Raw genomic sequence first — 15,000 nt, forward strand, 5'->3', positions numbered from 1 at the left:
TTGTATGGCGTATTCCTGTTATTGATAAGACTGCCCCAACTGCTGCCATGGACTTCACAGCCAGAGGTGTTCCAGATAACTTCTTCCCAGTACGCGTCTCCTTCCACTCCTCACGGATTTACTGCAACCTCAAGGTGGGTGTAACTTAGTGGTATTTGAATAGATGTAATTGACACATTTGGATACTACATTATCAGAATATGTACTTTTAATTACTATTCAAAGTATTTTGGGTCTGTCTCTGTTCTTATTCACAGCTTGTGAAGTAAGAGATAGCCTTGTTGACCTTTCTTTACCTTAGCTGTTACCATATTTACATACTTTCATACCACCTCAGTATTTTCAGTCATCAGTTCTAATTACTCCTACTTCCTGACAGTTATGTATTGGATCATGGGTAGAGTAAGCTGCAATGCTTTATTGTTTTGTGACAGTTAAGATAGTAATCTAGATTATTTCTGTAGGGTTATTGAGTAAGCAATTGCTTATCACACTTCATTTGCATTTATGCACTGAATCTTCAATGTTTCTTAACTTGTTGACATTGGTTGGTACCTATTCATGTCAAGATACAGCAAGCCATATGCTGGTTGATAAGTATCCATGCCATGCATTTATGATGTGCATGCTAAATAGTCCACTCACTGTGGTAACTTAGTAGGTAATGCTCTCCATAATAGGCTTTAAGTCTAACTTGTTATTGAAAGATTATACATGGTCAAAATTGTAGACAGCAAGAAAAACCCTTTTCCATTTCAAAACTTTCTGATGGAAAAGTGACAATTCTGTCATTACTAGTCGCCTTATAATGCTGTTTGCCTTGACTGCAATCCATCGTGTGTATCATGCATACAATGGCTTTACTTATTTACTTATTGAAGTGGGATTTCAAACTAGCATTAATGTAAATTTTTCACTAAGGTAATTAGATATTCCTAAGACTCTTAATGGATTTTCAGGAGCTAATTATGTGGCAACTAGAAATAATATAAACTGTAACATACCATAAAGTAATGCTGAATATAAATATTTTCTTTGGAGAATGAATATTGCAAGGCATTGTCGATTTAAAAATTTTGGGGTAATTCTAAGGTTTTAGGGTCTTAAGCATTATGTATTGTAGCTCACCAAAGCACAACCACCAATGTTAGATTGAAGACTATAAACTGCTTTATAGTGGAAATAAGATCTGGTGAAGTAGTAAGTGACAGGGAAAGTGGAAAATGAAAAGTCCTATAGTAAAGCTTGCGATAGGATTACTGTATGTTTATTTTCACCAGATTGTTTACCTTTGGATCACTTTCTTGTTATCCCTTGTTCAAAGTAGTAATTAGAAAACCCCTCCCTATCCTATGCCTCGCAGTCAAGGAAGATTAAACCCATTGGATCCAGGTGCCTTGCTGCCTGTTGGTTTCTCTTATTCTGCAGAAGTGTTTTTTTGTTTTGCCATTTTTCAATCAATACTTGTAATTTGATATGCTGTATCAAAACGGTAGACTGCTTTGATTGCACTTTCCATATCATCTCTTTAAGTAGCCCAAAAATCTGTGCAATAACAAAAAGTAACATTATGTTGTATCCTTTTTTTAGATTTTCATTCTATTTAATTTTCTGTAATATACCCTGTGCCACCAGTCATGGCAGGCAGGAAATAGCATCGTCCCTGGACCCGGCGTTCTTTCACGCATGGTACATTTGACACTCGTTTACTGATGGAAATGATGCGAAAACTCCTTCCTAAATACCCACTGAGTCTAATCACCCTCCAAGAGCTTTATGCACTAGTGGCAAGTCATTCCCATCACCCTAGCCTTCAGCCAAAATTCTCATGACAGCATGTTCACATCACCTGAACCTCAAGCCAAAGTTTTTCGTGACAGGATGGTTACAACACCTGGATTGCACAGGATCAAGTCAAATATTAAAATAAATATTTTAAAAAGTTGTGGCATTAACTTTTTTTTAAGGAGAATCACTTGTATTACAGAAAATTAATTGATAGACCCAAGTAATTTTTTTTTCTTTTATGTATTCAAGTGTTTTCTCCCTCTCCCCTCCTTTTAGCTCTTTCAATCTAAATCTTCCTTACTCTTATTGTAACCTTCCTTCCTTCCTTTTCCTCTACCCTTTCCACTTTCACCGTGTCCACTCCCTCCCTTCCTCGAGATTCTGCATACACACTCACCCCAAGTAGTAATGATCATGTTCGATCTTTTTCAGGTTTTGGGAGTTGTCAGCACTTCTGATGGAGCACCAGTGGTACATTCCATGGAGACGCACATGAAAACCAATGTTTACGAGATTGACTAATGTGTTTGTTATTTCCTATGGTGCACAATAATTAGTAGGATCCAGACATCATGTAAATCTTCTGTCATGTTAAGCTGCTAAAAGGATTATCATTATACATTATTTTTTGTTCCTTCTTTTTAAGTAGTTGTGTTGAGGTTCGGAACATTTCTGCAAGTGTTGCATTTAAATATGGTAAAAGTATACTTTTAATGATTCACATTTATTTTATGGATTGTATGAATTATTCCTGTTGAACAGGTTCCAGTGAAGCTGAGCAGGTTATTATTTGACTGGAGTGTGAGTTAGTTACATCATGTATAAGTAATGTCAATGTTCACATGTTAATCCTTGAGATAAATCCACCTCTTTTATGTTAAATAAATAGGACTGAAGATGACATATTACAGGGTTGTTTTATGGCATCTTCCATTCAGATAATATTGTCTTATTTTGTGTATATATATTTACAAGCAGCCAGTGTCCAAATTGTTAATTATTTTAGTTTAGGAAAGATTGCTGTTTTTCCCAATGTAGATGAAACAGCAAATTTATTGTTTCCAATCTATATTCTGCATTAAAGAGAGGACAAGTTTAGATTGTATTGTTTCATTCACCTCAAATGTAATAAAAAGAAAGTTTTATTTCAAAAAATTTATTCTCAAATAAGGTGGAAGATCATATCTTCAACTTCCTTCCTACATCTTAACTAGAAAATTTGTTTCAGAACAGCTGAGTTGCAGTAAGCCGCAGATGGCATGTAAGAAATCAGCAAAAGAGCAGGAATTTTAGAGAGATTAAGAAACATAATGGATCCCCTTTTAAATATCAGATGAATTTTTGCTTTTTGTTTTTACTTCAAAGTCCTGCTTTTTCACTTGCTATTACAAGGACACCGATGAAAAGCATATTTTATTTTCATTTAGGTCAGTCATGTAAGTCCTATCAGCATTGCTCGTAAATTTGGCCTGTGAAACATGCTTTTTAGCTGGTTAGAATCTTGTTGCATTTTTAACATTGGGGGACACCTGACTTTTGCAGAGTTGCTGATAGTTAACAGTTTATTTCCGGTACTGAAAGAACTATAATAGATAAACACCATGTTTGCATTTTCTATACCTCTGGTACAAGAATTACCTGTCACTAAAGAAATGAATAAATTAAGAAAAAAAAAAAAAGGAAGAGATCAAAGTATTGTGCTGTACTTGCATGAATTCATACAAACAGGATTTTAATTAATAAGACGACAACCATTGTGTCTTTTATTGATAACTACGATGCACTTGGCTACGGGTTTTACAAAAAACTTTACAACTGCACAATAATTAAGTGCAGTTCATTTAGGAACATGACTTCTATGAATCATAACAATCATTCTTTTTTGTTTCTTTCTTCCTCATGATATAAACTGGTCTCCCTTGTACCAGAGTCAAACAACACTGCCTTGGAGTGGCACTAAAAATTCCTAAAAATGTGCAACTCTCAAGCAGTCACATCTGAAGCACTCATTTTACTGCACTTGGTTCTGGTATTCTGGTTAACTATTGAAAACAGGTATTTGAGTATTTGATGAAGATGGATACATCCCCATGTTACCTGTGGATTTTATCTTCACTTATGAATATTTTACAGTAACTATGTACAAAGTCTTGTATTTGATTATAAGGCTTTCCCGCAGACTAATGCCAGATTGTTAAATTTGAGGATGTCTGTTACTCAAATGCTTTCAAAACTATGGTTCAAAATGTGAGACCTCCCTCTGTAGATGTCAAAAAGAATTTTTTCTCTCTCCTTTTATTTACTTTTTTGTTAGTTGCAACAGCTGTAACGCAAACAATGATGTTGGATGCTAAGTTTCTTATAATGCACAATGATACCAAATTAGCTTACTCCTCCCTTACCACTGGTGCAATACTGCTTCACATCTATTTTCACTATGAGAATCCCAAGCCATTCAGTTCTTGGTAAACACTAATGTCTTACATAGCAAGACTTCATTTTCATAATTCACAACTGTAAACAAGATGGATGACCTGCCAAGCTGAAACAAATGAATGTTTGTTTATTTTTCTACATTTAGAATAGGCAATGGAGACGTGTTGTTTGGACTTGCTCTTCAAATGAGCTTATATAAGTTTACTGATGGTGTATGAATTTATGTGCTCCTGGAATTTTGAGTAATAATGTAGCACAATTTGAATAAGATTTGGCTTAGTAAGCATTTAAACAGACAATCAAAATCTCTGAGTAGGGAAACCGTAACCACACTTCAAAAGAAATTTACATTTGCATTTAAACTTATCCTTTACTTTCTAAAGTAAGAAAAAAATACAAGACTAAAGAGTTACAGCTGTAAACAATTTGATTTACATAGTTTGACAAGTCTGACTTATCATGCAAGGAAAACCTGTTTTGTGTGAGGAGGAAACCCTACAGGTATAAAATATGACCTCTGTATAGAGACAAAATAAAATAAAAAAATAAAATAAATGAAATTTTCAATTTTTCTGTCTTTGAAAATAATGTAAGTAATATAATACTGCAAGTTTGAGTGTAATTCCTACCTGATATCTCAAATTTTAGTTTTTTTGTTTTTTTTTTTTCTTTTTTTTTTGGTAAGTAGGGTCACAGAATGTTAAAAATGTTCCCAAAAGGAAATTCTATGACCTAGGATCTCTCCATCTTAGGACTGAATACTTTTTTGCATACATGACAGAGGATAAGAACCTGAGTTACAATATCTGCCTTTCTTTTACCTAGGGATGGCCTGTAGTAATGTAATACAGTCCCTCCTTACACTAACTGCAAAGAGTAAAAAATAGTTAACATAAAAATACAATAACCAAAAATGCAGTGCCGTAATTCAGGCAATAACCTCCACAAGCATCTTCACTTTAGATCACACATACACACAATGCTTCGCACCCTCTCACTTTCACCTCTTCCCCAGCGTCCATTGCACTTTTTTGAGGTGAGGGGGACTTGGTCCTTCTAACATCAAGGAACAATAGGCAAATTTGTACATAGACTTTGCACGATTTCTGAGTAATAACCCAGTGTTTAGTAGCAGCCACCTGTAATTACTTCGACTCAGCTTTCATGGTGGAATGACTCTTGACTTGTGGTCACCTGAAGGAGATAAAAAAAAGAGTGTGCTTTAATAACCACATTTACACCAAAATACAACTCTACACTATACTCATTAGATAGATAGTTTCCAAATTCTAAAAGAGGCAATAAATATATAAAAGAAGGAAGCTTGCCAATCACACTTACAGCGGAGGGTTGATAGTTGAATTGGTGAAGGAAGTTTGTGTTATGGTGAGGTGGATTCTCGAGGACCGGGCGGACCAGGGGGTCCAGTCTGGGGCGAGGTTCTTCCACTTGCGGGTACAGTGGGGGGCAAGTGTGGGGGTGGAGGGATGCCTGCACCGACGTGGCTTGTGGGCGGGGGTCCACTTGAGTGTGGGGGTACAGAGTCATGCGTGGTGGAGTGAACTGGGACGTAGTATGGGACGGTGCCATTGACGCCTCCTTCGCTATAGTTGTTCACAAAATATTCCTTGTTGACGCAGTTCCGTAATGTTTCTGGGATGCGGCCTATTATTGCACGGCGAATCTCATTGGCAGCCATCTCTCGCAACTCGTTACTAGATGCATCAGAGTAATATGCTGCATGCGGAGTGCAAATCAGGTTTGGTGCATCTTTGAGAGGTCCTGCAATACAAAGAGAAAGTTGGCTTTTCTACATTAACTGCTATAAAATTAATTACAAGTCCCATACTACTAGTGTGAATCAAAACTTGGGTTTGATCACCTCTTTATAAATGAACTTTAAAAAACTGTATTCAACATCCAAACCTGTATTAGAAAAAAAAAGCAATTTCAATAATAACAAATAGAAAATATAAACAATAATAGTAACTAGTAGTAATGATAATAACAATACAATCAATAATAATAACATTGTTAGTAATACCAAGAACATAATAAGAAAAGATGAGAACAATAATAATAATAATAAACCAATCATTATCATTAGTCATTCTCCTTTATGTTTACCATCAGTATACATAATTTTTACTATTATTGTTGTTATCCTCATCATCATTGTTAATATCATTATTGCTATTATCATTATTATCATCATCACTATTAATATCATTACTATTATCATTATTATCTATTATCATTATTATCTATTATCATTCTTATCTATTATCATAATTATCTATTATTATCATCATCATTTATAATCATCTTTTTCATTTATTATTACTGTCATTATCATTACAATTTTTATTATCATTATTACCATTGTTAATAATATCTATTAAAAAAATAATGTTAATCCAAATGATCAATAATAAGAGTAATTAATATGTCATTAATAATAGTAACTAATTAAAATAACCATAAAAATACAAACATGAACTAAAAATAATGAATTAGTAAATTATAACAACATAACCCTGAGAGTGAACACCCATGGACAATCTGCGTCAAGACAGCAAAACGAAAACAAAAAGACACAAACAAATAAACAAAACGGCACAGCATGCATACCCTGGAATGGGTTGTATGGCTCATTCTCGTGAACGTCAAGTGCTGCGGCTCTGATTCTGCCTTCCTTTAGAGCTGCAGCCAAGGCATTCTCATCCACCAATGCCCCTCGAGCAGTGTTTACCAGGAAAGCCCCCGGCCGCATCTGGATGTAGAAGGAAGAAAGAACTTAGGATGAATTTACCTCAAACAACAAGCCCTAGAGAAAATTACAACGATCCCAGCAGTTTGAAGGTTCGTTTACTGCGAACTGATAATGAAAGGGAAGGAGAAAATGACTATGTTCACGGGACTATAAAAATAGTAGTTGAAATAAGAAGGGATGAAAGCAAAAATAATAAGGAAAAATAAGTAGAGAAAGGAAAGCAGAGAAAACAGTGGAATGAATTATTAAAACCTTCCTTCCTACTATACTTCAGAAAATTTTTCCATAAATAATGATAGACACTATTTTGCCCACTTCAAAGCAATCCTGGTATTTCACTATTGGCATATGACATCCAACTCTTCAAACCATACTACAATAACTTGATGTATAGAAAAAAACTAAGATTTCTCATTTTGTTTCTGCAGTCATTTTCTTAGTATAAATAAGTCATGATTAACCACTGATGACCATTTCAAAATTTTACATTTAAAAGATTAGACTGAAGGCAATTCAACAATGATTAAGAAATAGTGCCTGATATGCATTAGCACACTTTATTTCTCCTTAAGTACTGGATATGACAATGACTTCATACATTTACACCCACAAAAGAAAAAAATTGAATAAATAAAGGAAATCCTGTTATATACACACGATACACTAAACACTTTCAATATCAATCTGCTTAAAGGAAGCTACAATGTCTATTCCTGTAGTAGCATCAGAATGTCAAAAGAATCAGAATTCCTTTCATCCTAACATATAAGCATAAAAATATTATTTTCTCATCACTTTCTCTGAGACAGGAAGAAAAAAATCACAAAGAAAATCCTAAGCTCTCTTGCTACACATTTCAGTATTGCAGAAAGCTGTAACATCTTTTTTCTTAATCCTCAGATCTCTCTTGATTTTTGTTTTCATTCCTTAATGTTACTTTCTCCCTTGCATCCTCTTTTTATGGTATATATGAACAGAATACTTTTTCCGAAGTTGTTGTTCTTGCACTTTTGAATGCTAGCCTCAAAATGTTTAAATTCTCTTTAAATTATGGTAACTTGCGGATTCTAATCAAACTTCCACAAATTAATGAAAAATTATTAACTTCCTTTTCCATTAGACAAAGTACTTATACAGGGCATACAGTGCAATGCAAAGAAAGATTATTAAACTTCCATACTAAGCTCCCTTAATCATTTTGTATCTGAAATTTTAATTTAAGGTAGGAACAGTAACCCTCAGGAATGATTAACAAACTTTAGAACGTATTCCCAAACTCCACTTTGAAACAATTCACCATTAGTTGGTTTCCTGACGACTACAGGGTTTCCAAAAGAGGGTTTCCTGACTCAACCCTGTCTGGGCCTTTGTCATCACTATACCATCAAGCTATTTCCCTTTCCTGTATATACACAAACACATCCTGCTATACAAAGGCTGTTACAAAACTTGTACTCTTACTGTAAGACATCTGGAAATATATATGAATGAGAATTGTGAAAAAAAGAAAGAAAACACACTTGCTCACCTGCTTAATTGTGAAGTCATTTATGAGGTGGTTATTATGCTCATTGAGGGAGCAGTGTAAAGACACACAGTCACTTCGGTACAACAGATCCTGAAATGTAAAATTGGGTTTATTAAAGTATAAACTTTTCAAGTAACTTAAACATACATTACTGCAGTGGGGAAAATCTGGAGAAATTAGAAAAAGCCAAGTCATCACTAATATGGCTATCAAAGAGATGATATAGATAATCTTAATTCTAACTCCAAACACTATGAAAGAACCATGACTGTAAAGCTCATGAAAATAATGCAATGACTAGTAAAGCTAGATTTAGTAAACACTAATGTTTTTATCTTCTTTTTATTGCTTTTATAGCATATCACATACCCTTTACATATAAACAACACTTGACATATATACAACACTTGACATTCTTGCTTATTCTTTACTCATGTACTGAGAGTGAAAGATCATACTAAACTTGCAAATCCTGACACAAACCTGTAGTGTGTATACTCGTGCTAAGCCCAGACTCTTCTCGATCCCGTCTGAGAGGTAGGGATCGTAAAATGTGACGTTGAAACCAAAAGCTTTTGCTCTTAGCGCCACAGCAGACCCAATGCGACCTGTGTTGTTAAACAGTCCATTTACTGAGAGCGGTGAATGTAGGACATCGTATCCACAAAAACATGAAATATATGTACATATCTTAAAGGTATATATTATTATTACTCCTTGTAAAGAGGCTAACTCACCAAGACCAACTATTCCCAGTGTGTCTTCACGTATCCGAGCACATCCTTGGGCTGCCTCTCGAACCTGGTTGAAATACAATAAATTGAAATACCAAGCTCTATGATGGTTTAAGTAAATATGTTAACCATACGTGCTACCTTTTGGCCATACGGTTTTAGGTATTTTAATATTTATGGCCACGATCAACAGTGTCTCTCTCTTATAGGCTAATTCTTTTCCTAACCTATCCAAAATACTGCACTGTTAAAGTTACAACTGACAATCACCCTTAGAATTAGAAATTAAGTAGCTACCTCATCACCTAACACTTTTTTTTTTTTTTTTTTTTTTTTTTTTTTGGTTTTGTGGAATGAACAGTGATTATGGGCCATAAACAAGTGTTCAACACACACAATATTTTCCAATTATTCATGGGAAAATACTCAGGGCAGAAGAATTTTTGTGTATGGCGCATAAACACTGTGGTTAATCTATTATCACACCTCCCACACCTGCTCGGGACCCGTAAATTTCTTCCCCTCGCGGACCATGTTGGCCAACCAGTATGTGCGACGATATAGGTTTAGAATGAGGCACATGGTGGTGTCGGCAACCTCCTCTACTCCGTAACCTGGTACGTTGCACACTGCGATGCCCAGCTCTCCTGCAGCCTGTTAAAAAGTGCAAAAGAGTAATGAGTATCTTCAGAGTATTTTCCAAGGCATCTGGTGGATTTTGAAAAACCAAAGAACATTTGTGCCAAAGACTGTATTAATTTGACTATAGTCTGGCAACTACTTACACCTCTTCCTCTACAGTATAGACTGTAGCTCAAGTTGTTAACTGAATGTAACGTATCAAACACATATTTTGTTATTCTACAAGAACTGTCCTGTTACAGGTCTATATGCCAACTACATTAGTCTAATAAAAAACCTAATAACTATAAAGACAAACTTATCCTGGACAAATTTTGCCTGTTTTGTTTATTCTAATAATCACCCTCTGGAGTTGCCTTTCAGACAAATACAACTTCCTTTATTCTGGACAAACTACATGTTCATCAACTAATAAACTTTTAATCTTTACAATAAGCTACTTGAACTTTTATTATGCAATGAATACCTGAATCTAACTGCAAAATGGTTCACTGCTTTTAGGTGTTTTATCTCCATCTCAGATCCTGAATAACTCACAAAAAGAAAGTACCAAAGAAAAACAGCAAGAAAGAAGAAAGGAGTACAGGATAAAACACCAACACAATAAATCTTCAACCAACTGCAATTCAAATAATTTCTACATCTACTTCAGTGACTGGCTTCCCAGCTGGTCAACCCCCGAAATGGGAGCTAAACTAGATAAAAAAGACGCGCATGAAAAGTTTAATATGAACACTACCCAAAGTTCTGAATACCAATACTGATGGCAAGTTGCCAAGAGTTGGGCTAATTGCAAACCCTTGGGTTCTCTCAATGCTATCACAAACTTTTCTCCTTTGTCCAGACCTCATCAAACTTTAAAAAGAACTCCGGGTTGGGGGGTAAAAAAAACTTTAACTGTGGAACCAATCATGAGAGAATAATTCTAACTATCTCAAAACTCTGCTATTGGAAGAATCCAGCAATCAACTTACTGAGTTATCAAGTCTAAAGCAAAAGTTTTAACTTTGGCAAAGCTTTCCAAACTTCTTTGAGATGTTCATAAAAAGAAATAAGTAAGAGACAGGAGACAAGCCTCATTGCACCCAACTAAACATTTTTTTTTTTAATAACAAAGACAGACATAACCATTTATCGTCTTAAGATGGACTCAGTTTTAAAGGTTAATGCTAGCTTACACAATATCATACAAGCAACTTTACTTGTACATCCAAGATATAATCTCATCGACGGCTCCATAATGTGCTAACTTTCGTCAAGTCCAGAAATTTTTCAAGTTAACCGTGAGTCTAACTTTCAACTTTTTGTTTCCTGTGAAACAAGTTTTATAACTTCCAAAAGTTGAGACATTAAAACTTTTAACACAAGTTGGGCAAGTTTACAATGAAAATTGAGAGGCTATAATAAGCAGTAAAAGGCTGTCTCCATCATAAGTTATTTCACATTAATGCAGATCTCAACCATCCAGATCTCTCCAGCATCTGCATTTTAAAAAGTTTGGGGAAGAACTTTGTGATTTTCTTCTTCTACCCGGGTTGTTTCTTTTCTCAAAAGTTTTGACGTGTTCTTGGGATACACAGCCACTGTGTGTATAATTCCACTGTACAATGGTTTTCATTTATTCTTTCTTCGTTTTGTCTTTTAATAACTACACACCATATGACCTTGCATAACATAAAATAAGTTTGAGAATCAATAATCTAATTACAGAAAAAACGTATAGGAAAAAGAAAGAAAAAAAGAATCAAAGAATACAAGAAGACAAGAGGAAGAGAAAGACTAGAAGAATGAACTCATAGGAAAAAATAATTAGGAATACACACGTGAGAGAGAGAGAGAGAGAGAGAGAGAGAGAGAGAGAGAGAGAGAGAGAGAGAGAGAGAGAGAGAGAGAGAGAGAGAGAGAGAGAGAGAGAGAGAGAGAGAGAGAGTGTGAGAGAGTGTGAGAGTGAGAGTGAGAGTGAGAGTGAGTGAGTGAGAGTGAGAGTGTGAGTGTGAGTGTGAGTGTGAGTGTGAGAGTGAGAGTGAGAGTGAGAGTGAGACTGAGTGTGAGTGTGAGTGAGTGTGAGTGTGAGTGTGTGTGTGTTTGCATGTGTGTACATGTGCATATGCACATATAGACAGATAAATAATTAGATAGATAGAATGAGAGAGAGAGAGAGAGAGAGAGAGAGAGAGAGAGAGAGAGAGAGAGAGAGAGAGAGAGAGAACGAGAGCGAGAGCGAGAGAGAGAGAGAGAGCAAGCCAGAGAGAAAAAGAGAGAGAAAGAGGGAGAAAGAGAGAGAGAAAGAGAGAGAAAGAGAGAGAAAGAGGGAGAAAGAGAGAGAAAGAGAGAGAAAGAGAGAGAGAAGAGAGAGAAAGAGAGAGAAAGAGAAAGAGAGAGAAAGAGAAAGAGAGAGAAAGAGAAAGAGAGAGAAAGAGAAAGAGAGAGAGAGAGAGAAAGAGGAGAGAGAGAGAGAGAGAGAAGAGAGAGAAAGAGAGAGAAAGAGAGAGAGAGAGAGAGAGAGAGAGAGAGAGAGAGAGAGAGATAGAGAGAGAGAGAGAGAGAGAGAGAGAGAGAGAGAGAGAGAGAGAGAGAGAGAGAGAGAGAGAGAGAGAGAAGAGAGAGAGAAAGAGAGAGAAGAGAGAGAAAGAGAGAGAGATGAGAGAGAGAGAGAGAGAGAGAGAGAGAGAGAGAGAGAGAGAGAGAAGAGAGAGAGAGAGAGAGAAGAGAGAGAGAGAGAGAGAGAGCGAAAAGAGAGAGAGCGAAAAGAGAGAGAGCGAAAAGAGAGAGAGCGAAAAGAGAGAGAGCGAAAAGAGAGAGAGAGAAAGAGAGAGAGAAAGAGAGAGAGAAAGAGAGAGAGAAAGAGAGAGAGAAAGAGAGAGAGAGCGAAAAGAAAAAGAGAAAGAGAAAGAGAAAGAGAGAGAGGAAACTTTTCAAACCCTATCCCAACCTACCTTAACATCCACATTATCGATCCCGCTACCGATCCGGACGATCACCTTGAGCGCCTTGAACTTCTCAAGGTCGTCTTTGGTGAGTGTGATGGTGTGCCACATGAGAGCCCCGACCGCCTCGTTTAGGACCTGCGGGCGACGCAAGATGCACGGGTGAGTCAAAGACGAGGAGGAGGAGGTGAGTTAGAGAGATGAATGAAGGATGCGCGAGGGATGCGAAGGGATGCGTGACGTTGTTTTCCTTGGGTAATTACTGCAGCAAAAAGCCACTCACGCATATCAATTATTTGATTCTATAAATATCCAAAGAGGTATAAGCACATGCACAGTTATATAGGATAAGAATCCAACATCAAATGCAAACCGGCCCGTCCCGTGCCTACCTTCTCGTGTATTTCGGAGGTCGACTGGGCGTCGCAGAAGGCCACCGTGGCCACATCCTTGAGGATGGGCATCTCGACGGCGCAGTCACGCCCGTCAAGGAGGGCCACCAGCGGGCGGGCGTGCATGCCGGGCCCATTGGGTATTGGTGGCCGGATGTTGTCTAATCGCGGGCGCTTATTGCTGGCTAGCATGGCTGCCGGCCCTGTCTGGGGGACTGGGAAGCTTCGCTCAGTCCCTACGAGTCCCGGGGGCTTGTCCATGCACTCCCGTGGCTGGAAACGACTTACTGCAAGGGAAGGAGACGCACGTTGAGAGGACCGCGCTGGCTATCGCATACTCTTTCCTTAAAGCAAAAAAATATATAGGCCAATATACATCTGGAACTCAGAGGCCCCCATCTCTCATTGGCTCTGCGAGGGTTTTTTTTTAATAATTACACGCCAATAAGAGGAATGAGAAACGAACCCACACCTACCGCAAGATCTGGTACTACCACAATCAAACCGCTGTGGTTAAAACTCTCGAAACTACCACCGCTTCACCTGAAACGAACGAAAGAAAAAAAATTAGAACGCAAATAAGGAAAAAAAACCGTTGGCGAAACAGTGAAAACCTAACCTTACGCCACAACGTTACGAAGATAAAACATTTTATTTTTACTTCCGGACACCATCTTAGAAAAAAAAAAAACAATGCCCATCATCAGTAAAAAACAAAAACAAAACACACTGACACAACTGTAATCCAAAATTATATATTCCATAATCTAAAGAACGAGAGAAAAAACAACAACACGAAAACTTTTAAAATCATTCACCGCCATAATGGAAAGCGGGGGCTGAGTGTACACCTAAATCCAGATAGTTTCGCTAATGCTAATAGTTGACTAGGGAATTAAAATGAAGAGCTCATATCAATATCTGGCAACAGTGTTAATTTACAACCACTCATTAGTGAACTTTGGTAAACATACAGAACATTAAAAAAAAAACTGTACGTATGCACTCATGAGTAAATGAAAAAAAATAATAATGGACAATACAATTACAAATATAACAATAATATAAAAAAATAAAAATGCGGGAACAAATAGACTATGGTTGCATTCTCAAAGCATTTATGATTACCAAAGGGATTGTATTTTATAGCAGTTAGTCCTAGAATACAAAACTAAGGTTAAAAGTTACTTCCGAATGAAAACTAACGGAACATGGCAGTGAAGGGATATGAATAAAATAAAATAAAAACATTTCAACAACTAACCGCAACAAAATAGATACAAAACACACACCGCACACACGCACACACACACACACACACACACACACACATGCACAGGCAAGCACGCTCGCTCTCGGTCTCTCTCTCTCTCTCTCTCTCTCTCTCTCTCTCTCTCTCTCTCTCTCTCTCTCTCTCTCTCTCTCTCTCTCTCTCTCTCTCTCTCTCTCTCTCTCTCTCTATTTCACAATCACTATATCACGATATCTCTATCACTATATCACTATATCTCTATCACTATATCACTATATCTCTATCACTATATCACTATATCTCTATCACTATATCACTATATCTCTATCACTATATCACTATATCTCTATCAACATGTCACTATATCTCTATCACTATATCTCTATCAACATGTCACTATATCTCTATCACTATATTACTATCACTATATCACTATCTCTCCTTTTCCTTACCTACAATGAAAGTGGTCGAGCGATGATCCAACGGAGAACATTATACAAGAGGACAACCTGTAGAAGAGAGAAAAAA

At 36.7% G+C, this 15,000-nt stretch overlaps 2 protein-coding genes across 8 annotated transcripts in view; one reads left to right on the plus strand and one right to left on the minus strand.

Annotated features, from left to right (window-relative positions):
- Positions 1-2,886, plus strand: part of deltaCOP (coatomer subunit delta) — a 15,725-nt gene extending 12,839 nt beyond the window's left edge. Inside the window, exons 8-9 of the mRNA XM_027351312.2 lie at positions 1-134; positions 2,221-2,886. The exon at positions 1-134 is cut by the window's left edge and continues 183 nt beyond it. Of these exons, the coding sequence (XP_027207113.1) occupies positions 1-134; positions 2,221-2,310 (224 nt within the window). The 3' untranslated portion in view covers positions 2,311-2,886. The remainder of the gene's footprint in view (positions 135-2,220) is intronic.
- A 42-nt stretch (positions 2,887-2,928) lies between these two features.
- Positions 2,929-15,000, minus strand: part of CtBP (C-terminal binding protein) — a 41,629-nt gene continuing 29,557 nt past the window's right edge. For 2 of the 7 annotated variants that reach the window (XM_070123444.1, XM_070123445.1), the window contains exons 2-11: positions 14,929-14,981; positions 13,221-13,507; positions 12,838-12,966; positions 9,755-9,913; positions 9,263-9,326; positions 9,009-9,133; positions 8,526-8,615; positions 6,856-6,997; positions 5,566-6,006; positions 2,929-5,418 (exon numbers count right to left, since the gene is read on the minus strand). In XM_070123444.1, the coding sequence (XP_069979545.1) occupies positions 5,606-6,006; positions 6,856-6,997; positions 8,526-8,615; positions 9,009-9,133; positions 9,263-9,326; positions 9,755-9,913; positions 12,838-12,966; positions 13,221-13,507; positions 14,929-14,981 (1,450 nt within the window). In that variant the 3' untranslated portion in view covers positions 2,929-5,418; positions 5,566-5,605. Of the gene's footprint in view, positions 5,419-5,565; positions 6,007-6,855; positions 6,998-8,525; positions 8,616-9,008; positions 9,134-9,262; positions 9,327-9,745; positions 9,914-12,837; positions 12,967-13,220; positions 13,508-13,696; positions 13,764-14,924; positions 14,982-15,000 lie in introns of all 7 variants that reach the window. The other 5 variants (XM_027351316.2, XM_070123448.1, XM_070123446.1 and 2 more) reach the window with 5 other exon arrangements.

The sequence above is a fragment of the Penaeus vannamei genome, chromosome 7, assembly GCF_042767895.1.
Source record: "Penaeus vannamei isolate JL-2024 chromosome 7, ASM4276789v1, whole genome shotgun sequence".
In the NCBI taxonomy this organism is placed as follows: domain Eukaryota; kingdom Metazoa; phylum Arthropoda; class Malacostraca; order Decapoda; family Penaeidae; genus Penaeus; species Penaeus vannamei.